At 32.1% G+C, this 27,800-nt stretch overlaps 2 protein-coding genes across 16 annotated transcripts in view; both read right to left on the bottom strand.

Moving 5' to 3' along the window:
* Positions 1-269: 269 nt before the first annotated feature.
* LOC129804478 (purine nucleoside phosphorylase) lies at positions 270-15,478 on the bottom strand. The gene is made up of 3 exons (XM_055851809.1): positions 15,116-15,478; positions 4,932-5,498; positions 270-827 (listed from the first exon to the last, which is right to left on the bottom strand). The coding sequence occupies exons 1-3, from the start codon at positions 15,205-15,207 to the stop codon at positions 542-544; spliced, it is 945 nt and encodes a 314-aa protein (XP_055707784.1). The 5' UTR covers positions 15,208-15,478; the 3' UTR covers positions 270-541.
* A 3,636-nt stretch (positions 15,479-19,114) lies between these two features.
* Positions 19,115-27,800, bottom strand: part of LOC129804436 (neurabin-1) — a 66,084-nt gene continuing 57,398 nt past the window's right edge. For 8 of the 15 annotated variants that reach the window (XM_055851713.1, XM_055851715.1, XM_055851719.1 and 5 more), the window contains 2 exons: positions 26,535-26,767; positions 19,115-20,951 (listed from right to left, as the gene is read on the bottom strand). In XM_055851713.1, the coding sequence (XP_055707688.1) occupies positions 20,673-20,951; positions 26,535-26,767 (512 nt within the window). In that variant the 3' untranslated portion in view covers positions 19,115-20,672. Of the gene's footprint in view, positions 20,952-26,534; positions 26,768-27,378; positions 27,519-27,800 lie in introns of all 15 variants that reach the window. The other 7 variants (XM_055851706.1, XM_055851710.1, XM_055851711.1 and 4 more) reach the window with 1 other exon arrangement.

The following is a 27,800-nucleotide window of genomic DNA, read 5'->3' as shown; positions in this document are numbered from 1 at the left end:
TTAAACATTTACAGGGTTTTACAGACTTAAAACGAACAAAACTGCTTCCAGATTAAACAGCAAAATTTCTCGAATAATTTTAATTCGAAATGGCTAATGATTAATTACTAGGGGCAAAATTTGTTAAAACAAATATTTATTTATTTGCCCTTATAGGAAATTTATTGGTGCATAGTACAATGGGATGGCTTTCAAAATACCCCCGGGGAGTAGGATATTTAGTAAGCAGTTTCAGACCTCTGTAAATTTGGTAAAATTAAAAGACAATATTTGTTTGGAGATATTTTAATAATGACCTCCAAATTTACAACTTATGTCGAGAAAGATATTTTTTTTCTTAAAAATAAACCCTTAATTGTCATGTGAGCACTGGTCCTTACCACTATTTCGTGAGATATTCTTTAATTGTTCAAAATCATTTTATCAATCTCTACATTCTAAAACTTAATGCAACTCCTTCACATTTTGCGCACAAAATTATCAGAAAAATAAAATAAGCTTAAAATATTTTTGGAATATCCCAAAGCTCCAAAGTGCTATCTCAGGCAGCATTTTTGTCGATGTCAGAGCTCATCCTCTCCACGAGATCACAGAGAACACGCTGTCGGATTTTGCCAACCTCGACAACTTCCTCGTGGCAGGCCTCCTCTTCCTTATCATAGTCGAACACGCATTTGTTTGTGATGAGACTGATGGCAAAAACAGTCATGTTGCAGTGCTTTGCCGTGACGACTTCGTGAACTGTTGACATCCCAACGGCGTCAACTCCCAGAGTCTTGAGGGCTCTCAATTCAGCGGGGGTCTCATAATTAGGTCCAGCCAAGCATCTACAGAAGCACCAAAACATCATTAAAAGCGATTAGCTATGCTCATTTTCAAAATCACGAGATACTGATAATTCTTGTTTGTGCCGCCTTAACCTTTTCTATGATAGTGCCAGATAATTTAATAGAGTCCAAAATAATCTCATACTCTCATTGCTATTTTCATTTTATATGTCGTTACATTTCAAATGCAAAATATTGATCAATAGAGAGTTTATGGATCATTTGCTTGAAGCATAATTCAACATTATCAGTTCAATTGATACAGGGGTGTCCACCTTTTTACGCTCAGAATAAAAGTGTTTTATTTCATGCTTCTCAAACTGTTCTTCATAATACTATTTTTTTTTTATATTTTAATAGTATGCCAACGTTTGGATTCTTCGTATTTTAGTCGAGACACACTGGGAGGATTATAACCAGGGGAACCAATATTTAAGGAAAAAGTCGTTTTTCTTCTTCTTTAGTGATCGCCTTCAGGATTTAAAAAAAGCACGTCCTCAAGATTGCTTTCTAAAGTCAATATGTGAAGTTCAATTAATTAAATTTCTATAAAAAATAATGGCAACATGAAGAATATACTGTTGTAGTGGTTCTCTATTATAACAGATGATAAGGAGATTCAATTTCAAGAACAAACCTAAAAGGAACGTTACTCAATTCGATTGATATTACGTTTTACATTTTAATTTAACTAAAATTTTACACTTTTGTCCCGCATCACGTAATCAACTTAGTAAAAACCAATAAATCAAGCTAATTCATAAAATTACGCTTTGCAAATTTTGAATATGAAACAGTCAATTTTTACATACTGAAATTATTGTACATAGCTCCACTGGTAAAAATAAAAGGATCAAATTGATCCAAATTTGATCCTTTTGCAAAGGATGGATCAAATTTCAAACTTTGAATGCACATTTAGCATAATAGACCATGTGAATTTGATCCATCCTTTGCAAAAGGATCAATTTGATCCTTTTAGTTTTACCAGTGTCATCCTGAATCAAATAAAATCTTTTATTTTACTTTAATAGAAAACTAATCTATATAAAAAATATAACACTGAATAGAAAAGAAGTAGATATTTTTAAATATGTTACCTTACATAAAAAAGAAGACAAATATAGAATTTGTAAGTAATTTAAAACAAAAAAAATGTATAAATTAATTTAAAAAATGCATTTATTAGAACTTTTTCTCCTTAAAAAATTAAAGAAACTCCGGTACCAGTACTTAAAATGAATTCAATTAATATTCGTAAGCCTTGAATGAAATAAGTTTTAAAAAATAAATTAAAGACATTTCTATAAAATTGTACTTGTTTTTTTATCATTTGTTATTGCTTGTACCACTCGTAACCCACAAAGATGAATTACATAAAATCCCCCTATTTCTCGATAACTTTAAATAAGGGATAAGGATCGTTGGGTTCGAATTACTTCACGACTTTACATTATCAACTCGATCTTTAATAAAGATTCTTAAAAAATTAAACATAGGGACATTTTTCACTATATATTTTAAACTAAAAAATATGAAGGGGAAGGCTTTCGCCTCGCACACACTCTGGCTTCTAATACTACATATTTTACCCATATTTCTTTAATGAATCAGATCTTTAATTCAATGAAACTTCAGAGCTTTGTTGTAATTAAAATTCGGATTTTTCTTAATTCGGTCAATTAAATCCTAATTCCATTTCCAATAATTTTTTAATCTAAATTAAAGTAAAATACTATTAATCATTTGATTTTTAAAATAAATAAATAAATTTATTTCGTCATCCACCTAAAACCATTGTTTCAGCAACCTTTGAATGTGGAACAGCTTTCAAATTAGGATTTTTCACATTTTTCACCTATCTTTAAATAAAATTGAGCCTTATCATGATACAATTTAGATGCACTAATAGATTCAGAAGCTGAATTGCATTATCATATGGCTCAGTTCCATTTAAATATAGGGAGAAAATTCTAATTTCAAAGCTACCCCATTTTCAAAGGTACCCCACTTCCACCTAACAATGGCAATTAAACAGATAATTTAAGTCACACATTTCCTGAAAAAAAAGTCAGATTTATTAAAGGAATATGGCAAAAATATGAAGAGTTCGAATCGAAGTTAGAGTCCTGAAAGCCTTCCCCTATATTTACTTTAGTTTATTTATTTATTAAATGCTATTTAAGTAAGCCCTATAAAGAGTTAGATGTTACGATCATGATTTGATGAGTCAGCATGTCAGCAATAAATCATGATATTGAGTATTCTGATTTCTGAATCGACAAAAGAATGTAAAAATTTTTATAATCCCGAACGCACAATAACTTTTGTTTAGTAAACATGTGTTTGACATTTCAATGAGAGTGAGTGAGATCTAGATCTTGTCATCTCGCTCATTCTCATAGTAAATTTTGAAAACATATGTTTATAAACAAAAGTCATTGTGCGCTTGTCATAATAATTTATCTCTGAATCTTTGTTTTGCAAAGTGTCGGCTTATATGTATCATTTATCTACCTAACTGACAAAAAATCATAATGTTCATATTACTTTGATCAAGAATGTGTATCCTGCGAAATTCCTATCAGTATAAGATCATAAAATGCTATATAGATATCTGATAAGACAAAGAAAATCGAAAAGAAAGCAACGGTTTAGTTAGAGAGAAACGGCTTTGTCAGTGGAAAACAGATAGGAATTTAGTCAAATCATTAGGGGAAACTGGGGCAAAAAGTCACAAAACGGATATTTTATTTTTTTACAAACTACTCGAACGCCCCAGAAATTTCTAATTAGCGAAGTTTTATAGGCAATTTACCGCTCTACAAATTTGTGAAAGTAATTTTTCTCTATTTTGTAAGGACATACATTTATCAAGCCGTTGCCTAAAAGGTAATTTTGTGACCATTCTCAAAAATGCTGGGGCAAATAGTATCAGGCATGGGGATATTATCATATTTTGATCCGCTTTGTTACGGGATTCCGTAAATTAATAAGAAACACCTAAATAACATATTTTCATTGGAAATTTGTTCTTCTACACTACAGCTTTGTAAAACACCATTTTTTCTAACTGAACGATAAAAACGATTTCAAGCTATTTTAGAATAAAAAAAAACACACACAAAAGACTGCAAATCGTTTGATCAATGCAAACAACAAGTGGCGACACATGGCATTGACGTTTTTTTTTGCCGTGACACATCATAAATTGTTTCGGTTTTTCTTACTGTTTGCTCTATACCTTTTGTTACTTTTTTACCCCAAGCGGTCGTTCTTAATAAAAAGATTTCTTGAGAGAAGAATCTTTTTAAAATTCTAAAATAGATAGCGGCTTCGTATTCAAAGAATCCAAATCATATAGGAAATAATCATCAGTGCATAAATTTTTAATAATGAGTAGGTAATAATTGATATATTCTTCAAGGAAAATATTTCAAAAATAGGGCTAAAAATTTCGATATTTTTTATTTTCTAAATTCCTTGTTCGAATTCTAAGAAACATATAACATCGAAGAAAGTCTGTGGAGGCTATCTATGGAAAAAAAATTTAAGCCGCTATCTTATTTATCTTGGAAAATATTGAATTTTGAAATTTTTGATTTTTGACTTTTTGCCCCAGTCTCCCCTATTTTTTTTTTTTTTTTTTGAATAATGTTACGTTAAGTTGTCTCTTGGCTTAAGTCGTAAGTGTACCGAGGGCAGAACAACACTAAATTTACCCTTTACCTAGCACTTTAAGAAAAACTTATTGTTATTAATTTTCTCCAATGGAACTTGACGAATTTTAGTTCATGGCGTATGTTATATGGTATCGATTTACTAGTCATTAAAAATCAAGGACATGCCGCCGGAGGCGTGGCCTAAAATTATTTGAAGGTGTTACTTTTTCGGTATTTATTTCCATGCAAAATATAGTTCCATAGGGATGAAAGATTGTCTAAAATAAACATTAGACTTGTTCTATGGCCAAAATGGGTCAAAAGGATCTCAGAAATTATCCTACATATTTTTAAAAATAGTTCATACAACAAACTGTGCATTATCATTGGTACGTTAAAGCAGTTAAAATTAATTAATTTAAATATGCATTGTGATACTCACGTGTAAACACCTTCATGAACTTCTTTTTCAATGCCCATCTCTTTGGCGATCCTCTTGGCAATCAATCTCAATTCGGGATTGTAGGCATGGTTCATGGCAGGAAAACGTGGTCCAAAGCGTGGATCATTGGGTCCTAGAAGTGGATTAAGTCCAGCCATTCCCATCAGATTGAGGTGATCCTTGATCACAACAATATCTCCCACATTGTAGATGGGATTGAGCCCCCCAGCTGCATTTGTGATGATCAAGTGACTGACTCCAGAAAGTTTCATCACTCGAATAGGCATTGAACATTTCTCCAGTGAATGTCCTTCGTAGTAATGGAATCTGCCCTGCATGCACATCACTGGGACACCCCTGAGCTTCCCAAAGACCATTCGACCAGCATGACCCTCGACTGTGGTTGAGGGGAAATAGGGAATGTTCTCGTAATCAAAAATATCCACATCTGTCAGACTCTCGGCCAGAGTTCCCAGGCCACTGCCACAGATAATGCCAATCTTGGGACGATACTCTGTCCTCTCCAGCAGATGATCTGCGATCTCCTTGATCAAGTCATATGGGTATCTGGAAAAGTGATTTTCTTGAACTCTGATGCCTTTCATATCGCTGAAGTTTTTGTTCTTGAAATTATATTCCACATGTTTTAAAGTTGGGGTCATTGTACCCATATTCAAGAAGGGAAACAAGAAAGATTGCTCCAATTATAGGGGAATTTCCCTTCTGAGTTTGCCCGGCAAAGTGTATGCCAAAATCCTTGAGAGAAGATGTCGAGAAATAGTCGAACCCAGACTGGGTGAGGAACAATGCGGTTTCAGACCTGGTAGAAGCACCACGGATCAGCTTTTTACCCTGAGGATGATTGTCGAAAAGGCTTGGGAGTATGCAATTCCACTCTATGCTTGTTTCATAGATTTGGAAAAAGCATATGACCTAGTACCGAGAGAACAACTTTGGGATGTACTGCACGAGTACGGACTGGATGAAGAATTGGTAGGAGCCATTCAGTCATTGTACAGAGACTGTAGTAGCTGTGTTCGTGTAAACGGATCCAAATCGGAAGGTTTTCAAGTGAGTGTTGGACTGCGCCAAGGGTGTGTTCTATCACCATTGTTGTTCATAATATACATGGACAAGATTATGGAACGCAGTCGGGGGCGGAATGCGATTCGTATTGGGGATTTCAGGGTGAGCCATCTCCTCTATGCAGATGATTTGGTTCTTTTTGGATCTTCCGAAGAAGAGCTTCAGCGCACACTTGACCGATTTGTAAATGTTTGTGCCGAAACAGGTATGAAGGTGAACGTGGGTAAGTCGGAAGTAATGGTGATTTCCCGACAATCTGTGAAATGCACTCTACATGTTAGTGGAGACTCATTGACACAGGTGGAGAAGTTCAAGTATCTCGGGGTGTTATTCACGAGTGATGGTAGGATGGAGGCAGAACTCTCGTCGCGAATCGGTCAGGCTTCTGCAGTAATGAGGGAGCTTGGCAGAAGCGTGTTGAGGAAGGTCGAGCTTAGTCGATCGGCTAAATTATCGGTTTTCAAAGCTGTGTTCATTCCTATTCTCACCTATGGTCATGAGATTTGGGTAATGACCGAAAGGGTAAGATCGCGAGTACAAGCTGCCGAGATGAGGTACCTTCGAGCGGTAAAGGGAATCACTCGTAGAGATCGAGTGAGGAATGTGGCCGTTCGTGAGGAACTAAGAATCGAGGAGCTGCTTCTTCGGGTTGAGAGATCACAACTTCGATGGTATGGACATGTTCAACGCATGAATGAAGAAAGATTCCCCAGAAAAGCTATGCAAGCCATTGTGAGGAGACCTCGGCCTCGAGGCAGACCTAGGACAAGGTGGCTGAATCAAATTCAGAATCTTGCCTTGGAACGCCTCGGGATCGAACCCGAACATCTTCCTGAAGTGGCGGAGGACCGACAGGCGTGGGCTGCTAGATTGGATGTCATGGGCCCGCGACCCCAATAGGGATAAGCGGTTGAAAATGAATGAATGAATGTTTTAAATTTAAAATCCGCTGATCATTTTTTAAAGGGAATAAGAAAAAAACTAGGAAAAATTTGCATAATCATTTTAGGAGGAATCTGGATAATATAGCTCAATTTTCTTATCAATTGCACGCTAAGCAATTCTTGAAAGATAATTGGTGCATGCAGTTTGCCGAGTTTGCACAATGAAAACACTTCAATTGATCGCGATCTTAAAAAGTTGATTTGTCCAGTTGGCAAAGTCAAGGCAATTCAGCCACGTGCACTACAGAATTTCATCTGCGTCAACATCAATTGCTTACAATTTCCTCCTGCGTATGACCTTAAAACACCTCTTCAACAGGGAAACAAATTCACATGAATTTTTAAAAAAAATGCCTTTTTTAATCATGTAATCATCTTCGTTATTGACCGCTCAAAAATCCGTAGAAATAAACCACAAAAAAAATATTTCATTGATTGCCCTATTCAGGAAAAATCAGCGAGAAAAGTTTGTAAACTCAACTTGATAGCCATAATTGAATTGAATGAATGAGGAAATTTAAATTATACTGTACAATATCTAAGTACTTAGCTACACGAGTTATTCTATATCACTGGAAAAGTAAAGGTTTTAAAAGTTTAATAAAGCTAAACAATTAAAGTATCTTGAATATAAAATAATTCATTCTTTATATTATTGCATCAGTTTTTATCTTTTATAATAATTAAAAGAGAAAATTTTTGAATAAACTAGGTAGAATAGCTAACAATAAACCTAGATAAACCTATAGTAAATAAGATTCCAGTAGATTTCGATAAAGAAATGAATTTTTGAAACAAGAAATCGCGTCGAGAAAAGTGATCGCGACGGATTATTAAGAATAAAATCGATTGAGGGCTTCAGAACTGAGATTTAGTCCAGTTTTCAAGAATCAAGAATTTCTAAACAACAAACATTTTCAGTGATTATAAAAATCTGCTAGATACATTTGACTTAACATTAAATAATAAGTAAAACTTTCAATAAGAAAATAGCTTGGGGCTTCCGCGAAAGGGTAAAAAAGAAGAGACGAAATAAATTTTATTCCAGACTAAACTTCCTCCCATCCGACAGTCACCAGATTGCTCCTTATAATGAATATTAGTTCCCAAAAAAATTTGATCCTAGAGTATCACACAAGAAAATTCTACATTAAAATTTTAATATGATTTACATTAATTGTTGCTGATATGTGTCCTAATGTGCAATTTTTGTCTAGAGCTTTTAGAAATCGATTCATTTAGTGATAAAAAAGTGGACTCGAGTTACAAAAATTGGTTTAAATAGATTAAAATTGCATAAATACGATTGATAGTTAATGAGCAAATTAATGAGAAGTGAGCAAATTTATGAGCAAAATTTGCTCATTAAATTTTCATCAGGTACTACTTTATTGCAGTCATTCGGGTAGTTTCTGCGCCACAGTTTTCTCACCAATTTATTCGTGATTAAATTGTGATAAAAAGTAGTGCTAATACCTACTATCTATCGCGCACGAGATGGAGAAAGGACAAAAGACCTTGAAAAAGATCGGTGCAGAAGATAAGTAAGAAAAAAGGTAAACAAAAATGTGTTCGATCTACATTTTATATTCCTTCATAAACTTCTAGGATTTCAGTCGGGATTTGAGGAGCTAATCTCTCGCCCACAACCTCCTTCTTCTCGCTTAACGAGTTCTTTTGCACGACATAAAAGTAGTGTACAGGAGGAAAACTTACTCTTCTTCACTAAAATCGCACATTTTCGCTCAAACGACTGAAATGCTTCAAAAACAAAAGCACTCATCTGACAACCCGTGTGCCATCGTGACATTGAACAATTCTAGCAATGTGTCCTGACTAAATCAGCAATTTAGAGTGGTTCTAGAAGTTTTAATGAGCAACTTTTCACTTTAACTTTAATGTGAAATTTTCTAGTGTGATAACTCCGGTTTTTCAATACAGTAGAGTCTCTCAAATTCGAACGATTGGGGGGTATTTTTGACATTTCTCACCTCCCAAATTCGAACGATATTTTTAAAACTAACTGAATTTATGTGAGATTAAATTGCACTTTGAATAAAATTCTCGTACTTTCTCGCAAGTTTTAGTGGTAACATACACTAACGGCCAAAACATTAAATACACCCTTCGTGAGCTTAAATACACGTGATTTGGACCGGGAAAACGCTGTAATATCCAGTTCTATTGACTGAAATAGTTTCATATATAAACCTAAGAACAGTTTTAAACAAGATTTGAGAAAATACATGGGCTACAAAATTTATAATTTGAGGATCAGTCAAAAATTACCTTTTTGGAAAAAAATGCAAAAGTAGCCCCACATTCTAAAACTGATCTAATCTTTTAATAATCATTTAATATAAGCTAAATACTATTAGTAAATATTATTAAGACTCAGAAAAATTGAAAATAATACCGAGGGAATATTTTTGGTACGGATTGTAGTCGGTTTCCGGTGTGATGTGTTCTGAAAGGGGTTTCTTCTTTGAATATTGAAATTTTCAGCCCAAATTCTACTTTTTCACATATTTTTTATTATTTTTCAAATTACTATTTATTACTGTTGCAATTTCATTTCTTTTACTTCATTATTTTATTTAAAAAACATGAATAAAATCATCAAATTCAGTTTTCCTCGAAGAATTTTCCTTTAGCTTTGATAAGCGCCTCACATATTCGAGGCATCCTGTTGATCAATTTCTACAAAATGTTAGAAGGAACTCTGCCCACATATCCTGAAGTGTTTCCACCAAGATTGGAACTGATGTCGCGCCTAATCTTGAACCTTGTGGTCGAGAAAATCCAAGAGAATTGCAATGAGGCTACAATCGGGTGACTGGCGTGGCTAATGCATTCGGTTTATTGGGCGTGGGTTTTTCTTTTCAAGAGGATAACGATCCCAAACATTGTAGAGGTTTACTTCTTGAGAAAGAGAAACGCAGGGTCCTAAACTATATGCATTAGCCACCCCAATCACCCGATTGTAACCCTATTGAAATTTTCTGTAATTTTCTCGACCAGATAGTTCGATAGAAGGCGCCGACATCAATTGTAATCTTGGTAGAAACACTTCAGGATATGTGGGCAGAGTTCCTTCAGACGTTTTGGAGAAATTGATCAACAGGATGCCCCGAATTTGTGAGGCGCTTATCAAAGCTAAAGGAAAATTCTTCGAGGAAAACTGAATTTGATGATTTTATTCATGTTTTTTAAATAAAATAATGAAGTAAAAGAAATGAAATTGCAACAGTAATAAATAGTAATTTGAAAAATAATAAAAAATATGTGAAAAAGTAGCATTTGGGCTGAAAATTTCAATATTCAAAGAAGAGACCCCTTTCAGAACACATCACACCGGAAACCGACCACAATCCGTACCAAAAATATTCCCTCGGTATTATTTTCAGTTTTTCTGACTCTTAATAATATTTACTAATAGTATTTAGCTTATATTAAATGATTATTAAAAGATTAGATCAGTTTTAGAATGTGGGGCTACTTTTGCATTTTTTTCCAAAAAGGTAATTTTTGACTGATTCTCAAATTATAAATTTTGTAGCTCATGTATTTTCTCAAATCTTGTTTAAAACTGTTCTTAGGTTTATATATGAAACTATTTCAGTCAATAGAACTGGATATTACAACGTTTTCCCGGTCCAAATCACGTGTATTTAAGCTTACGAAGGGTGTATTTAATGTTTTGGCCGTTAGTGTACTTCCTTTTCATTTTATACGATAATAATGTATGTAAACATTCAGGAAGAAGCACACAAATATGATTTTCATTCACACGAGCTTTCTAACATAACCTCATAATTGACATTTTGAATCCAAACGGCGTTCGAATTTGAGAGATTCAGATTTGAGAGACTCTACTGTAATAACTTAAGGAAAGCTAATCAGTTTCTGAACATGCAGCCTTCGAATATTGCATTCTTTGCTTTCTTTTTAGGCAAATATTCTATTCTATATTAACTATTCGTTGCAGGTGGTCTACTTTCTAACAATAAATCATGCTAAATATTTATTTTTTCTCAGAAAATCTGAAATACTTGCAAAATTCATAGTAAGTTGGTACATTTGGAAGCTAACTACCTTCACCTCTCCCGATCTATTAGGGGAAAGCTTTCAAGCTTCGCACATACTCTGGTTTCGAACACTTGATATTTCTCAAAAATATTTCAGTCCATCGCTGTCTTAGGCCCTGAACACACTTATGACTTAAGCCGAGAGACGACTTAACGTAATTATAAACAAAATAATGATTAGACTAAATTCTCATCAATTTCCCACTATCTAAGCTATTTCTCGACATAAGCCGAGGGACGGTTTAGTCCCGAAACTTACGGAAATCTTATCCAATCAACATTTTGATTATAATTACGTTAACTCGTCTCTCTGCTTAAGTCGTAAGTGTGTCCTGGGCTTTAGCATTGGTGTCCAATCTGCTTGGGAGTTGGGAGCCAAACGGTGGCTATTATTCTAAAATGTGCTCGACAAGGATTTCTTGAAGCGATATAGCAGAATGTATAGAGTAGGGGAGACTGGGGCAAAAAGTCACAAAACTGATATTTTATTTTTTTACAAACTACTCGGGCGCTTCAAAAACTTCTAAAGCGCAGTTTTATAGGAAATTTACCGCTCTACAACTTTGTGAAAGTAGGGTGAATGTCCTAATTCAAAACCATTTCCAGACGCTTTAACTTTGACAGAAGATTCAACACACTAAGTTCATATTTTTCAGAAGAGAATTACATAAATTTGCTCCTTGACTCTTCTAAAATGTTACTGTTTAGTGAAAATTCTTTAGATATAATTTTAAAACTTCTTAAATACAAGAAAATACGCGAGTGTAAAATGATTCTATTGGAAACAAATTAATCCAAATGGAGACAAGGGAAAGTTTCTAATTGGAGACAAACGAGGTAAGTGAAATCGCGACGAAAGGCTTCCAAAACCTTGTTAAGTTGCTTCTGAGTGCAGGATTTGTTCTTATTCCTGGTCTTTTCTCCTTTCCCATCTAAAACAATAGCAAAATCTCTCCAAAAAAATCATATTTTCAGGGTTTCCTATTGAAGCATTTGCAGACACTTCAGAAAAACCCTTTTTGTTCACGAAATAGGTAATTATTTCATTTGAAATCTTCACGTACTGTTAACAATAAAGATTAGCACTTATTTAACTAAAATTAGCCAGAAATATGACATAAATGTTAAACAAAACGAATAAACAACAATCACCTCATTGTGTTTTTCATTGGAAAACATGGTCAATCGATGAAAAATTCGATGGTGAAAAGGTACACTATTAATTTTTCTGAGAAATTAACAAATTAAAATTTGTGAATATGAATGGATTTTTGCTTTATTTGGAGCAAAATTAACTAAATAATGAAACTGTTGTATAGAAAATTATATTAATAATAATTTAGTACTGTATTTATCATGGAAAAAATGACGTTTCCATTTGGAGTAGCGAAAAGTTTCCATTTGGGGCAGGTTTTGAATTAACTTAATTTACCCTAATTTTCCTGTATTTTGTAATGAAATACGTTTATCGAGCCAATTTTTAAAAGGTAATTTTGTGATCATTCTCAAAAATGCTGGGGCAAATTGTACCAGACATTGGGTATTATCATATTTTGATTCGCTTCCGTAAATTTGAAAAAATACCTAGAGGATATATTTTCATAGAAGATTTATTCATCTACACCTTTGTAAAACACCGTTTTCTCTGCGAGAAAAGTGTTTTGATCTGGAGGTTGGGCATCAACGCTAAGACGGCGGTGGACGTTGAAAACTACAACTTACTCACGTCTGAAGTTTGTAAGCAAGCAAAACATTTGTCATGGATATGTGTAGCTCAAGTGCAATTAAATAAATAAATAAATAAATATTTATATTTTAATAGCTAGTTTAATGCCCGAAATATTTTGAAAAAAGCCATGGGTCAAATCCAATAAGAGCAAAGAAATAAAATAAGTTGTCCAAAGTTTGAGACATCCGAAGGTACCGCGCTTCTAAATCTATTTTACTTTAAAAGGGCATTCTTAAATGCATAGGAACGATTTCAAAGATTCAAAGTCTTTCTTATTTGTACAGATCTTCCACTACTTCTGACAGTTTTGGTAAAGCTCTTTGAAAATTTTAAATAAAATCCGGTTATTTTGATTTTTACTTTTTTAATAAAGAGTACAAAATAAACAAACATTGAATTGTAAATTTGATGAAACATAAATTTTGCTTCCTATTTCACGCTGAATGAAATTTAATAGACTATATCTGTGATTAAACATTGATAATTTAATTAATGTGTAACGATAAACTGATCAATTAATTTATGTAGATCTTCTATGATGTTTCTTTTCGATTCCTCAATATTCTAATATCACAATATTGCAATAGTTGTCATAGACCTCAATGTTGCAATGTTTTTAATACTTTTTCGTTCAAGTGATAAAGTAAACAAAATACATCTAATCTTCTGTGTTCCTGAACTTTTTGTAGTTATTAATTGTATTATCATAACTCCATAAAACATAGGTGATCACACAAAAGAAGGGTAATAAACGTTAACCAACGGAAATATACTTTCCGTGAACAATGTATAATACTCTTGATAATACTTCACTTGGAAAAGCAATTACTCCATTTTAATTATTTGTTTTGTATAATTTGTAGACTCATGGTAATATTTTTAGTGTATTAGGAATAAAAAAAAACCCTTGAATAAACCAAAACAGGAAGCATTAGGAGAGAACCTGTGTTTGAGACACGAGTAGTTTGGGACGCGGTGGATTATTCGCGCTACCTTTGGCCAACTTAAGCTTCGACCTCATTTTTTCAACATTTTCTTCATAAATTTGACGAATTATAGTATTATATATAATATTAATAGGTAGTCCAATGTCTCAAATTTCTCAAAAACAGCCCTGGGTTAAATCTATTAAGAACATAGAAAAATATTAAGTTGTCCGAAGCTTGAGTCGTCCGAAAGTAGAGCGATTTTCCCTACAAACAAATGTAACAAATTTCTTATCGTACTTAAATTAAGTGGATTAGAATTATGCACAATAAATTAATTTTTAATTAAAATTTCATTCATAAAGATTTTTATTATTAATTTATAATTTAGTTGACTGTATTAAAAGCTCTTGATGGCATTCCTAAGAAGTACTTATCTCGATGTAGTAGAGCAGGGATTAATTGATATCACTGATAAATTATTTGAAAAAAAATCAAGCAAAATCATGAGCGAGGCTGAAACTTGGTTCACTATTTTAAGCAAAAAAAGGTGTCTAAAAATTATCAAAGCACTTACTGATGTCACAAAACTAATAATAAATAAAATATTTTCTCATCCCTGATAATAATATTAGAGGTAGAATTCAAAATTGAACGATAAACTCTATTGAATACAATCTTCGAAATTTGGTATCTTATCCTGCATCATTAAAATAATATTTAAATTGTATTATAAACATTGAGGACAACTAAGAATGAGCATCCACTATCGGAGAAACCACATGTCATATCTTTTCTTCTGGGAATATGAGATAAAAAGGACATTACAGTAGACTCTCTCTCAATTGGGCATTTGGGGCAAAATGTCATCCGGTTTATCGATAGATTTGGGCGCCAAAGCCTTTGTAAATTCCACAAAAAGTGCTCAATTATAAAGAATTACGATAAAATAGGAAGAACTTATAATTAAACGTGAAAATTATCAACAAAATTTTTCGTCCAATTGCAAAAGAGCCGATTGAGCGAAAGTCTACTGTATAGATACAAATTCTGCTTAACATCAATGATGTCTTGCAGCTCTAAAGAAAATTTTAACTGCTCGAACTCCAAGAGAGAGCCAGTTTTCACAATCTTTAACTCATGTTCACAATTTTGGCACATTATTTTACTAAAATAAGAAACAAAAATTTTCTAATTTACTGTAGTAGATAACTCTACAGAGAGATCATTAGGCTAATTTTGAGAGAAGGAAAAGATCACTGAGGAATTTCGTAATAATTTATCAACTTTCCAAATGACCTTTGCAAACTTTTAAGATTATTTTTGCGCAAAAACTGAGGGGAATTATACTGGAGATTTTCCTAAGCTATCAAGAGATTAACTGGAATTTTTCTAAGTTAGCAAAACTTACAATTCTTCAGGTTTCTGTGGACTGCGTGATCTTCCATTGGTACCATTTGTGCCATTACCATTAATCACTTTCCCATTTGTTGTATTGGTCATTTTTTTTTCAGGATATTTGTCTTTCTTGATCCTTATTAATCCCTCTCAAAATATCCCCTTTTATTTATTTTTTTTGTATAAAACCGTAAAATAATTTTTCAATAAGTCGCGATCACTTTGGTATTCACTTGAATCCAACTGTTTCGCTAAACCAATTTAATCACCAATTGAACTTGCCAGCTCGAGTGTTCGGAAGCAACTAAAGTGGCGAGTACTATGTGCTTTTATGAGGAGATCCTTGGAATCAGCTGGCTCACATTGACGCGAGTATTCCATTGATAACCGTCACACGAGTGATCAACGAAAATATTTAACAACACAACTTAACTGATAAGAAAAGCACACAAATATGCTCCAATTTTTTCACTTTCAAAACAAACTCCCGACACAGATCAATGCTTTTTGGGTCCATTGCTCCAAAAACTATGTAGTTACTAAAAAAAAATAATAATATTGGAACAGAAAATAACGATTCTCCAGTTATTCAAAGAAATATCCTATAAAAATTGTATATTTTAAACTTTCTCCATCAACATTGATTGCAGATTTCATAAGAATTTTGATAAAGTTAATCAATAATAACTATATTATAAATAATAATTAATAAGATGTTTACCATAGATTTTTTTCCGGATTTCTCGCCTTGTTTGCGTGTGATCGATCTTGACTGATCCCCTGTGACCCTTTATCAATATTGAAATATTTTTAAGCAATCATCCCCAGAGATAGCATCTATATATTTTCATGTATTGATCTCCATCTTTTCATGGGTGTTTCTTAGCGATACACATGACAGAAAAATCTACAAGATTTTTTGTTTAAATATAGAAAATAATCACACAAATATTACTCACAATTGTCTAGAGAATCTTCCAGACCTTCCAGATTAAATAAAGTTTAATAAATTTTTCAGATTATGTTTATTCTTCTTCTATTTTCATTAAGTATTTAATGTTTGTTTTACTATTTTGTTTGTAATTCTTTCCTAATCGCAGCTTTTGTAATCTTCTAAGTCAACCTCTTGTGAACAAACTGATAGTCACATTCAAGATATTTTTATTACCTTTATTTTCAAAATAATAATCTGACTATCATCAAAGCTACTGCTATGATGATTTATTGTGGGCCCATTATTGATTGGATATAAATAACACGATTTCAATTAAAAAGACCCCTTAAGAATAAATCTTCAGAAGAGCGTAACTATTGCCGATATTATTAAAAAGAATGGATAAAGTCCTTACTCTTTCAGTTATTCCATTCTACCAGAAACTCAATACTTTAATAGAACCTCTAAAAGAACATTTCATAATGCTCGCATTATTTCCCAAATTTAGCTGTTCGGAAGTAATGTTTCAGTTGATCTCCAATGAACCTTCAAATTTTAAATTTTTCCTTTAAAAATCTTGATTTGTTATCAAAATTCGCACTTTCGCTACTTAATGGCCTCTACACATTGGGAGCAATTTTTGTCAAAAATTGCTTTTTTGAAGGAAATTCCCTGCAGCGTTGTAGGGGGAAACGTCAAATTTCTGTCAAAAACGCAATTTTTGACGAAAATTGCTCCCAATGTGTAGACGCCTTAAGGGTCTCTACAAACTAGAGTAATTCATGTCCATATCGAAGAGTTTTTCCTGTACAAGCGTAGGTATTTTCTTCAATATGGGCATAAATTGCTATAGTGTGTACAGGCCATAAGTTTGCGCGCGATTTATAGTAATTATGTATAAAAATGCTTTTAGGAGAGGCCGGGGATATATGGAACACTTTTTCGTGTTTTGATTTTAAGACCATTATTCCAAAGAGCCAGGAAATTGATTTAGAATTTGATATGCCGCAGTATACCCACCAGATATTGACTTCAATAAAAGGATTCAATTGAAGTCAGAAAGTAAAATGGGCTTTCTTGGAGAAGGAAAAATGTTTAATCTGTCATTCTGTCCCGAATGTCCCCGATCCAGAGCACTTTGCGAGAAAAAAGGGGATATTAGGAGCATGGATTTTTCTGAGATAATTTCGCTATTTCCAGCTAATAGGAACTATAGCCCTGCTTTACGTAATATCTCAGGAATAATCTCATCCGCAGAATATACCTTAAATCCCTTCAGCTTTCTTCCTAAAGACGTTTTTCCAACACCATGTACCATCCGGAAAACTTTGTGAACTTCCTAATGCTTTCCAATCTTCATATCACCTTCTTTAAGGCTGATTTAGCGACTGTCTCTGATAGAACACTTTAGCTGAGATTCTTTATAATCTTACACAAGGAAAAGATTAAAAAGAAATCAAAGTTAACCCTTTAAGACCCGAAAGTCAAAAATTGAGGGTCAGAAAAAATAATTTTTTCGGACTTTAGAGCAAAACACAACTTTGTATGGCCGTAGAAAAGAAAATCATTTTTGGGTCACCGGTGACCCAATCGTCCTTAAAAGGTTAATGCCAAACAGAATAAAAATCCTAGAGTCTTGGATATTTTTTCATAATCGCTCAATATACAGAATGCATGAAGAGCGAACTGAATATTTTTCTTTCTTCACCCTTGCCAACATCTATTCTCCGAACCAATGAAATGTCCTTGCCAAGATAATCTATCAGTGATTGATTTTATTCTGTGTTCAATGGAAATTGCTATCACGATCTATCTTCAGTTTATGTGAAATTTTAAATTCAACTGTTAAATGAAAGTGGAGAAAGATACCAAAGACGAAGATACTGATCAACCTGGAACAAACAACATCCTTCACTCATACGATCGGTGTGTCTTTTACAGAATGGAAGGATTAAATTTGAGACACTTTTGTATTATATTGACAAGATGCCAAGTATACTTTCCCCCGCAACTCAGGATGGATAAAAGATCAATCAAAAAGGATAATTTAAATTAAGAATAGCAAAGTTGTTGAAGTTTAGAGTCGGCTACATTGTGGTATACTTAATTAATAATGTGTAGACATAAGGGTTCACAGATGAAAAAGTGCACTAAAATCAATATAAGGGAAAGCGCAGCGCGCTACTTTCGGACGATTTATGCTTCGCGCAAATCATTTTTTTTTTTCAATGTGTTAGAAATAAATTTGGCCCATTATAATATTATATTTTAATAGTTAGTGCAATGCCTCAAATTTTCAGAAAAGAGCTATGGGTGATATCCATAAGGAACATAGAGAAAAAATTGAACTGTCCGAAGCTTGAGTCGTCCGATCAATTCTTACTTACCGCGCTTTCCCTTACTTTTCCGCTATGGCATTAATAAAGCTCCTAGGGGAAAGTACTCTCCCTTCGAATGTTCATGCCTTCGAATAATGTGAATTTTCTTTTAACTTTCCTAAGAGACTTACACATTTCTATTAAATATTAGCTAGCTTATTATCAAATTGTATGATAATTATGGATAATTATGAATATTATTAGTTGGGGCCCATCAATGAGGTTGCAGATTATGGCTTTCCGTCTGATCTCTTGGAAAAACCTTAGTCGCTAGGCTTCAGGGGAGCCTCTTCTCCCTCTTCTCCCATTTCCCTAACAAAAAAACACCACACTTCACACGATACAAGTGCACTTGCTTGGGACTAGGCACAAAGTGATGGGAAGGGAAAATAATCGGGAGCGGGATCTCCGGGTCTTCTCGTGTCTCTGTGTGCCCAGTTCAGGGAGTCGCAATTTTCGTAAGTCTATTTTTGTGAAGGGTGAGTGAAGGGTGTCATACACTGGGTGTCATGTGGCCTCTGCATGCTCCTAATTTACCTTACTTTACGGTATAAGGCCATTTATGTACAGAGGACAGTAGATCGTAGAATCATAGATCATAGGACAAGTAAACAGATCGTAGCCATTTTGTAGAAATTAAAATTTTACACGAATTTACCAATTTCTTCATCAATAAGGGTCAGTTATTGAGACAAATGTATTACTTTCTGAAATGTCTTATTATTCGTCTTGATTTTCATTTATAATATTAATCAATCTCAACTACAATTTTTTTTTAATGTAAAAAATCATACACATCTCACTGTATCGTTTCAATTTATCATTCAAAAAAACATCTCGACTCCATTCGATAGAAGGATACATGTAATCTCAATTATAAATTTAAATTACACTTCTTACTTTACGTTTTACTGAAATTTATCTATATATTAAAAGGGTAAAAGGAAGAGGAAAAAACAACTAGAGTTTGTAAAATCTCACTCAATGTCACTAAAAGATATATTAATTATATAAAATACAATTACTACAAATGGATAAATAATCACAAAAAATTTACACAATATCCTTCCACAGTCTACATTAAACTTAACTTGATTATCTTCTTTTTTTATATATATATTTTCTCCCTTCATTTGAGAGACTCGAATTAAAAATTAGAACTCTAAAAAAACTACATTATACTCTTTTTATCTGTTTTGCTAATAAAAAAAAATGTTGGAAATAAATTAATTTGTTAACGTATAAATTAAATAAATACAGGAATGTAAATTTTTGTAAATAAAAATTTATCTCCTCGATTGTTCAATAAATTCATTATTCATTTTTTTTTACTTCAAACTCAATAGTTATTCCTTACTTTTCTTTTCATTCTTCTCTTACTATAATTCTACTTTCTTTTCTCTTTTAATCATCTTCCCCACATAGATTAAATATTTTGTAATTGTAGTATTTTTTTATTTCTGGTTTAGATCCACTTTCTCATAAAAGTTAGAATAAATTTGTTTTACCATAAAATTTGACACAGTTCATTGTTTATATATATTGTAACGTTTACATTCTTTTTTTTTTCAAGTTATTTACCCATGTCTTTAGCTGTGATTCTTTTAGAATACACAACTATTGTGACAGACTCCCTGTCACTGTCCAGTATACTTTTGGGGTGATTAAATAGACATTAAAAAACGGGTCAGCTCTTGTAAATTACTTGTGACTTTAGTTCATTTTGTAGAGCCATTGAACGAGTCAAAATTTATTTTAAAAAAATCCAAAAATTTAAAAACAAAAAATATGGCAATTTTAGTTAAATCTTGAAAAACTTAAGAAGCATCATTATAAAGGATTTCTATGGCAGAAATAAATATTGTTAGTAATTTCTAGCTAATCAAATAAAATAATAAAAAATCAATTACCTTGGCTGAGAACCCCATGTGAAAATCTCTCACTGTTTTCTCTCCCTCTGCAAACTCTAGCTGTGAACCCTCCATAAGAATCACAGCTAAAATTTTATTTATTCATAATTTTTTTTCAATTGATTTGGAATTATTGCTAAAAACTACTAAATACTTTTACGCCGTCAATTTTTTTTCTTGTTTGTTTGTGTAAAAAGTACTACATTATTCCTGGAACGAGGATGGATGGCGGGTAATTTGGAACGAAGGTAAAAAGTGAATAAAAATTAGAGAAGGAATAAAAAGTCTACTAAATATCATTCACTTTAAAATGAGTCTTTTTCATTTGTTCACCACAATAAAATCTCCTTATTTTTTCTTATTGGCAGCAGCAGCAGCTTCCTTTTCTGCCTTTCGCAATTGCTTCTCATGCTGCTTCCTGGTTTTCTCCTGCTGCTTCCTCTCCTTTTCAATCATATTCTTAAGCACTTTGAGGTGCCGCTTGAGTTTGGACTTGTCATCACCAGCAACACCCAGAATTTTGAAATCACGCGAATCCAACTGAAGCAGAGCACCACCCTCAACGCCACACTCAATAAATTTCTCCGTGTGGTGCTCCAATCCCAGTGCCATTAACCACTGACACACCTAAGAAAAAGATAAAGGGTCGAAATTAATTTAAAAAACTTCCGAAGAAGTGATTTGCTTTGTGAGTAAGCAATAAAACCATTTTAACTCTTTAGGAATTAGAGTAATTCATTATATCACCTATAAGAAAATAATTTTGTCAGGTTCACGAATATAAACAAATATTAGGGGAAACTGGGGAAAAAAGTCAAAAATCGAAAATTTTAAAATTCAATATCTGACAAGATAAAGATAAAGATAGGTCTTCTTCAATGTCATAAGTTTGGTTAAATTTGAACAAGGAATTAATAAGATAAAAAATATCGAAATTTTTAGCCCAATTTTTGAAATATTTTCCGTGCAGGAGATATCAATTATTAGCTACTTATTTTAAATTAGTATATTAGTATATTAACATAGTTCTCTTTCCGTTCTCATCGTTGTCGCCTGTTACCTTCAGTAGCGATTTTTGTTTCTGCTTGGCTCTAATATGGGCCAATCCATCTCAAAACGACCGAAAAAATCGCAAATCGAGGGGTCATGGTCTTAGATGTTTCTGAATTTTACATATGTTAAAGTACACGATAAAATAATATACCCCTATTTTTTTTTTCGTCTGAAAAAAATTCCTGGCCGGAGATACATGGCGTCAAAGATGGCGCCTCGCGCTTCATTCCTCAATTGCGATTTTTAGCAAATATTTTAGAATGCTCTATTTCGGGAACGGGTTGAGATTTCTTCTTACTCTTTTTTTTATTTGAAAGATAATTTTATACTCTTTAAAACGATATACTTGATTTTGCATTATCTGCTTAAGTTTTTTTGTAACGGTCTTTTAAAAAAATTTTAAAAAAATTTAAAAATTAATTTTTCTCAAAAACCCCATTCTCAAAAATTTTGATTTTTTTACTGTTGATCAGTAACATTGAGTACTACATTCCCTGAAAAGGCGAGCTTCCACTTTTGCACTTACTTTTTTTTAAAAATATTTGAAAAATTACCATATTTTCAAAATTAAAAATAACCAGCTAAACTCAAAATTTTGAGTTCAACTTTTCAGGGAATATAGTACTCCACAATACTTATAAACAGCCAAAAAATCAAAATTTTTCGAAATCAAGTTTTTGAAAAAAATTTTTTTTTTGAGTTTTAAATAAAAATGTCTTTTATTGACAAAAATCAAACTTTAAGATACATTTGACACATGTGTCAGTATGTAGATTTTTTTAAACCGAATTTCAAAAAAAAAATTTTTTTTAATTTTTTCAAAAATAATCCAAAAAAATTTCCAAATTTTTTTTTTTTTTGAAAAACTAAAAGAAAACAAAAAAACATAATTAGTACATGTGTTTAATATGATTAAAAGGCTTATTTTTGTCAATAAAAGACATTTTTATTTAAAACTCAAAAAAAAAATTTTTTTCAAAAACTTGATTTCGAAAAATTTTGATTTTTTGGCTGTTTATAAGTATTGTGGAGTACTATATTCCCTGAAAAGTTGAACTCAAAATTTTGAGTTTAGCTGGTTATTTTTAATTTTGAAAATATGGTAATTTTTCAAATATTTTTAAAAAAAAAGTAAGTGCAAAAGTGGAAGCTCGCCTTTTCAGGGAATATAGTACTCAATGTTACTGATCAACAGTTAAAAAATCAAAATTTTTGAGAATGGGGTTTTTGAGAAAAATTAATTTTTAATTTTTTTCAAAATTTTTTTAAAAGACCGTTACAAAAAAACTTAAGCAGATAATGCAAAATCAAGTATATCGTTTTAAAGAGTATAAAATTATCTTTCAAATAAAAAAAAGAGTAAGAAGAAATCTCAACCCGTTCCCGAAATAGAGCATTTTAAAGTATTTGCTAAAAATCGCAATTGAGGAATGAAGCGCGAGGCGCCATCTTTGACGCCATGTATCTCCGGCCAGGAATTTTTTTCAGACGAAAAAAAAAATAGGGGTATATTATTTTATCGTGTACTTTAACATATGTAAAATTCAGAAACATCTAAGACCATGAAGGGTACCCCTATGGTCGTCTTGAGATGGATTGGCCGATATATGTCTCTGCATTAATCTATTTGTCCTATAGTATTTTTTTACATACATATAAATATATTTTTTTCTTTAAATTTGTAATCATTTTTTATTAACTTGAACTGAACTCAGAGATGTCACGCGAATTTTTATAATAAATTCAGACATCTCTTACCTTGAGCATTGTTCTCTTTTGCTTTCTTTGGGCTATGGTATGTTTTGCATGTAACAATTGATAAATTTGAATTTGATTATCCAACGTAATGTAGTTCAATTTTAAAACATTGTAAATTTTTGTAATTTTATTCATCCTGTGGATGTTTGGCATATAAAACCTATGAAAGAGCTTTTCCACCGTTTTGCTCTGGAGGTTGGTCACCAACGCTAAGACGGCGGTGGACGCTAAAAAATTAACTACAACCTACCCACATCAAAATTATCAATGTTGCAAAACAATCTTGAATGTATGACAACGCTCAGGTGCAATAAATAAATAAATAAAAAAAAAATTTGATGCACTGGTGAATATTTCCCAAATTGCAATCAAATTCATCTCTGCGATTTTATTATTATTTTTTTTTTAATTTAATTAAATAAATTTTGAGAAAAAAGCAAAGACGATAAACTACGGATAAACAACACATTGCAACTACAAAAAATCTTGCAGTTCAAACTTAGGACATTGGTGCTTATATCCACTCTGTCTGAAATTACAAGAACTTCCCCTATACAGATGTTTTATTCTTCTTTTATAGACAACAAAACAAGAAAATAAGCATGACTGGCAAATTTCATCGTAAAATCATTCAGAAAATGGATTCCTAAAGATTTCTAAATCCAATTGCGCACAAAATAAACAAAATAACTTGGTAATATTTTCACTTTCCCCGAGCTTTCTTTCAAAATTGTGTTTGTATATTTTCCTTCTAAAACAACGTTAGAAGTCAAAAAATAATATTTTTTTTTGCAATATTTACGGAGTTATTTTTTAAAACGCGTAGTCGCTTATGGCTATTTGTGAAAAAGGAGTCGATATATCGCTCATTGAATATTACAGAGTCGGAAAGGAGCGTAAATTTACTTAAGGTGAAAACAATCATTCCATATTTCATTTTCCTTTTTCTGCACGATAGAATTATAAGTTTGGCTATTTAGCCCAAAATGCCCAAAATGAACTTTCAACTAAATTTGCTTCCATGTTTTATTGAATGAATGACAAATAGGGTAGAGTGGGGCAGTTTTAGGTATAATGTCCCATAAAGAAAATAATTTTTCCAAACTACCTAAAGTTATTTTTTTCTAATGTTTGTACATAATTGTAAAGTAGAAGGTTGAAGGAATCTAGAATATTTTTTGCTAGTCTTTAGATACATACTTGCTATGTTAGTAAATATTTAAGCTCAAAAATGTCGATTTTTCAAATTCTCACATTTATAAATAATTTTATTTTTTTTTTATATTCCCAATTTTTTTTAAGCAAAACCCTTTTTAAGAATAAAAACTACAATTACACTGAGTGAGAGAAATCCGAAAAAGTTAAAATAACATTCCGGAAATGTTAATTTTACTCTGCAGTATTGATCCGAAATCGGTGTAAATATTATGCTTTTTATGTATATTAGGGGTTAAAGTTAGCCTTTTTCATGTTAATTTTACCCTTTAAAAAGGTGTAAAATTGACATTAAAAAATGTTGATATATTTTTACACCTAAAAAGTGTTAAAATTATGAAGAAAAAAAGTTAATCGCACCTTTTTTTTCTCAGCACTGAGAAAAAACGGGGGTACGATTAACTTTTTTTCCTCATGACTTTAACACTTTTTAGGTGTAAAAATATATCAACATTTTTTAATGTCAATTTTACACCTTTTTAAAGAGTAAAATGAACATGAAAAAGGGTAACTTTAACCCCTAATACACCTAAAAAGTATAATATTTACACCGATTTCGGATCAATACTACAGAGTAAAATAAACATTTCCAGAATGTTATTTTAACTTTTTCAGATTTCTCTCAGTAAATGTACTCATATACGTAATATTTTTCATTGGAGCGAAAATGATTATTCATTAGCATTGTCAGAAAAATTACTTAAATTTTTGGGCTATTTTTGTCCCTATTGTTCATAGAGACAAAAAATATACTGAATTAGACTTTGTTGGACTTCCAAGATTAGATGTAAGACTTATCAATGATTGTGTTTATAAGTTTCATACTTATTGTTGATTTCTGGCCCGTAAAAAGTGTCCCGTTCTTAAAGGGTTAATAAATTTCTAGCAAATCAATTTTAAAGAAAAAGTTTATGCTGGCTGAAATTGCCCCTTTCTTGAACTCAAAATTGAGAGATTACGTCGCTCTATCCATTACAGTTTTGATAATAAAATTTAGGACTTTATGGTGCTATTCCAAAGAAAAATTAACATGTTTTACATGTTCTACATAATTAACTTTTTTTAATAATATATTTTTATTCACAAAAATAGAGTCATCCCTTTTACAATTGTGAAAAAAAAATTAAAAAGGAACAAAATGAGAAAAATAAATAAAAAAAGAAGAAGTTACCAAATTCAGGAGCTTAAATTTAAGTACGAATAAAAAGAGAAAAAGTAAAGAAAATTAATAAAAAGAAAGTAAAGAAAATTACTTTTCTTTGTATTGGTTGCTGTCACGACTGTTTGATGATTTTAGAACACGGCGAGAACTGGGAGAAAACAGTCCAGACAGAAACCAATAGGGTTAAATGAGGTTATTTGGAACCACTTACAATTTGGGACATTTGAGATTTTCTTTTTTTTCAGATGAGCAAATAGAAAAGAAAGACCGCGAAAAAGAAGTAAAGACGATTAAGAAGAAAAGGAACAGCTTTTCTTTCTCTAAAACAGTGAGAAAATCTCAAATGTCCCAAGCTGTAAATGGTTCCAAATTACCTCATTAATACTCTACAGTTAAAAGTCGAATATGTGAAAGCACTTGAGAACAATAAGTGTTAAAAAAAACATGTTAATTTTTCATTGGAACACTGAGAAAAAAAAGAGGGTGCGATTAACTTTTTTTCCTCATAACTTTAATACTTTTTTGGTGTAAAAATATATCAACATTTTTTAATGTTAATTTTACACCTTAGTAAGGGTAAAATTAACATGGAAAATGGTAACTATAACCTCCAATACACCTAAAAAGGGTAATATTTACACCGATTTTTGATCAATACTGCAAGGTAAAATTAACGTTTCCGGAATGTTATTTTAACTTTTTCGGATTTCTCTCACTCAGTGACACTGTGAGAGAAATCCGAAAAAGTCAAAATAAACATTCCGGAAATGTTAATTTTACCCTGTAGTATTGATCCGAAATCGGTGTAAATATTACCCTTTTTAGGTATATTATGGGTTAAAGTTACCCTTTTTTCATGTTGATTTTACCCTCAAAAGGTGTAAAATTAACATTAAAAAATTTAGACATATTTTTACACCCGAAAAGTGTTAAAGTTATGACGAAAAAAAGTTAATCGTAGCCTCTTTTTTTCTCAGTGGAATAGCACCATATCAGCCTTAGCTTGATAATATTTATTTTACCTGTTCTCTGGACCATTGATGAACTGGTCCATTCTGCCAATTGTGCGATGCTTTACTCTTCTGCTCACTGGAAAAGCTCCCACTCGACCCAGACAGATCGAGTGTTCGATTGGGTGAATAAGCTCCGGGAGACGTTGATCCTGAACTAATACTGGACGGGGATGGTGGTCCTTGCTGTTGCTGCCATGGAACAGAACCAGGTGGAGATAATGTCTTGGGAAAAATGTTTTTAACTGTAAGTACAAAAATTTTGAAGAAAAAGCACCATTATTCTCCATCTTTCTTTCTATCTACATCAACATTCTAATAATTTATTTCACTCTTCAATCAATTTGACTACAAATTCTCAATAAATTTGTGCAAATAAAAATAAATACAGTTTTCTGAAAATACAACGCAACAAAAAAAAAAAGAAAAATAAGGTCGTGTATAAAAATTAACGTGAAAAAAGCTCATCGCAGAAATACCAATAGAAATTCGTGCAAGTGCTTGGAGGAAGTAAAACACGAAGAAAAATACCCTTTTTTTTAATTTCAGAAGAAAAGAATTGAAGAAAATAAAACCACCAAATAAACACACAAAAAATAGCACAAGACAGGCTAAAAAAAGACACCAAGTAAAATTTTGGTAAAAAAAAAAACAAAATCACATCGAAAACAAAGATTTGGCAAAAAGAAAATCAAAAAACCAGACGACAAAGTAAATAAATATCACTGCAAATTTTGCAATTTTGTGGTCATTGCTTTTTTTTTTGTACAAATAAAGAAAATGTGTTTTATTTTTTTGTGTATCTTTTCCCCTTTTTTGGGGGAAAAGTCTCTTCATCACACACGCTTCTCTTTACCTCTTGGCTGTGCCTCATTGACGGCCTGTCGTATTTCAACGAGTAAATTCTGTGTTAAAATCGCCGTGGGATTTTGTGGTCGACTTATTTCTGCATAATTATCACAAGATTCTCTCGACGAATTATCGCTTCCACCTCGTCTATTTGTGAGAGATGAACAGTATTTTGTTTTTTTCGGGGATAGAGGAATGGATAGAGAAAAAACGTGTGTTAATAAGTGATTTTTTTTGGCAAATCAAATAGACGAAACAGAATATAATAAAATAACTCCAACTGACTTCACAACAAAGACTAGGATATTATCACCCAAAAGCACATTCCCACACTTTGTTGGGGAGTTTTACAACAAGAAAAAAAAACAAAAGAAAAACAATAATACTAAACAAATTAAATTTAAACCGAATTTTTGTATTTTGCAAAAC

This window comes from Phlebotomus papatasi, chromosome 2, assembly GCF_024763615.1.
Source record: "Phlebotomus papatasi isolate M1 chromosome 2, Ppap_2.1, whole genome shotgun sequence".
NCBI lineage: Eukaryota > Metazoa > Arthropoda > Insecta > Diptera > Psychodidae > Phlebotomus > Phlebotomus papatasi.
This window is presented reverse-complemented; position numbering and strand designations above follow the sequence as displayed.

Coding starts and splice junctions, on each gene's coding strand:
- LOC129804478 (XM_055851809.1), bottom strand. CDS start 15,207: ATGACCAATACAACAAATGGGAAAGTGATTAATGGTAATGGCACAAAT. Junction 5,499..15,115: donor CCACAGAAACCTGAAGAATT/GTAAGTTTTGCT, acceptor TCACTTTTCCAG/ATACCCATATGACTTGATCA. Junction 828..4,931: donor GTTCATGAAGGTGTTTACAC/GTGAGTATCACA, acceptor GTGCTTCTGTAG/ATGCTTGGCTGGACCTAATT.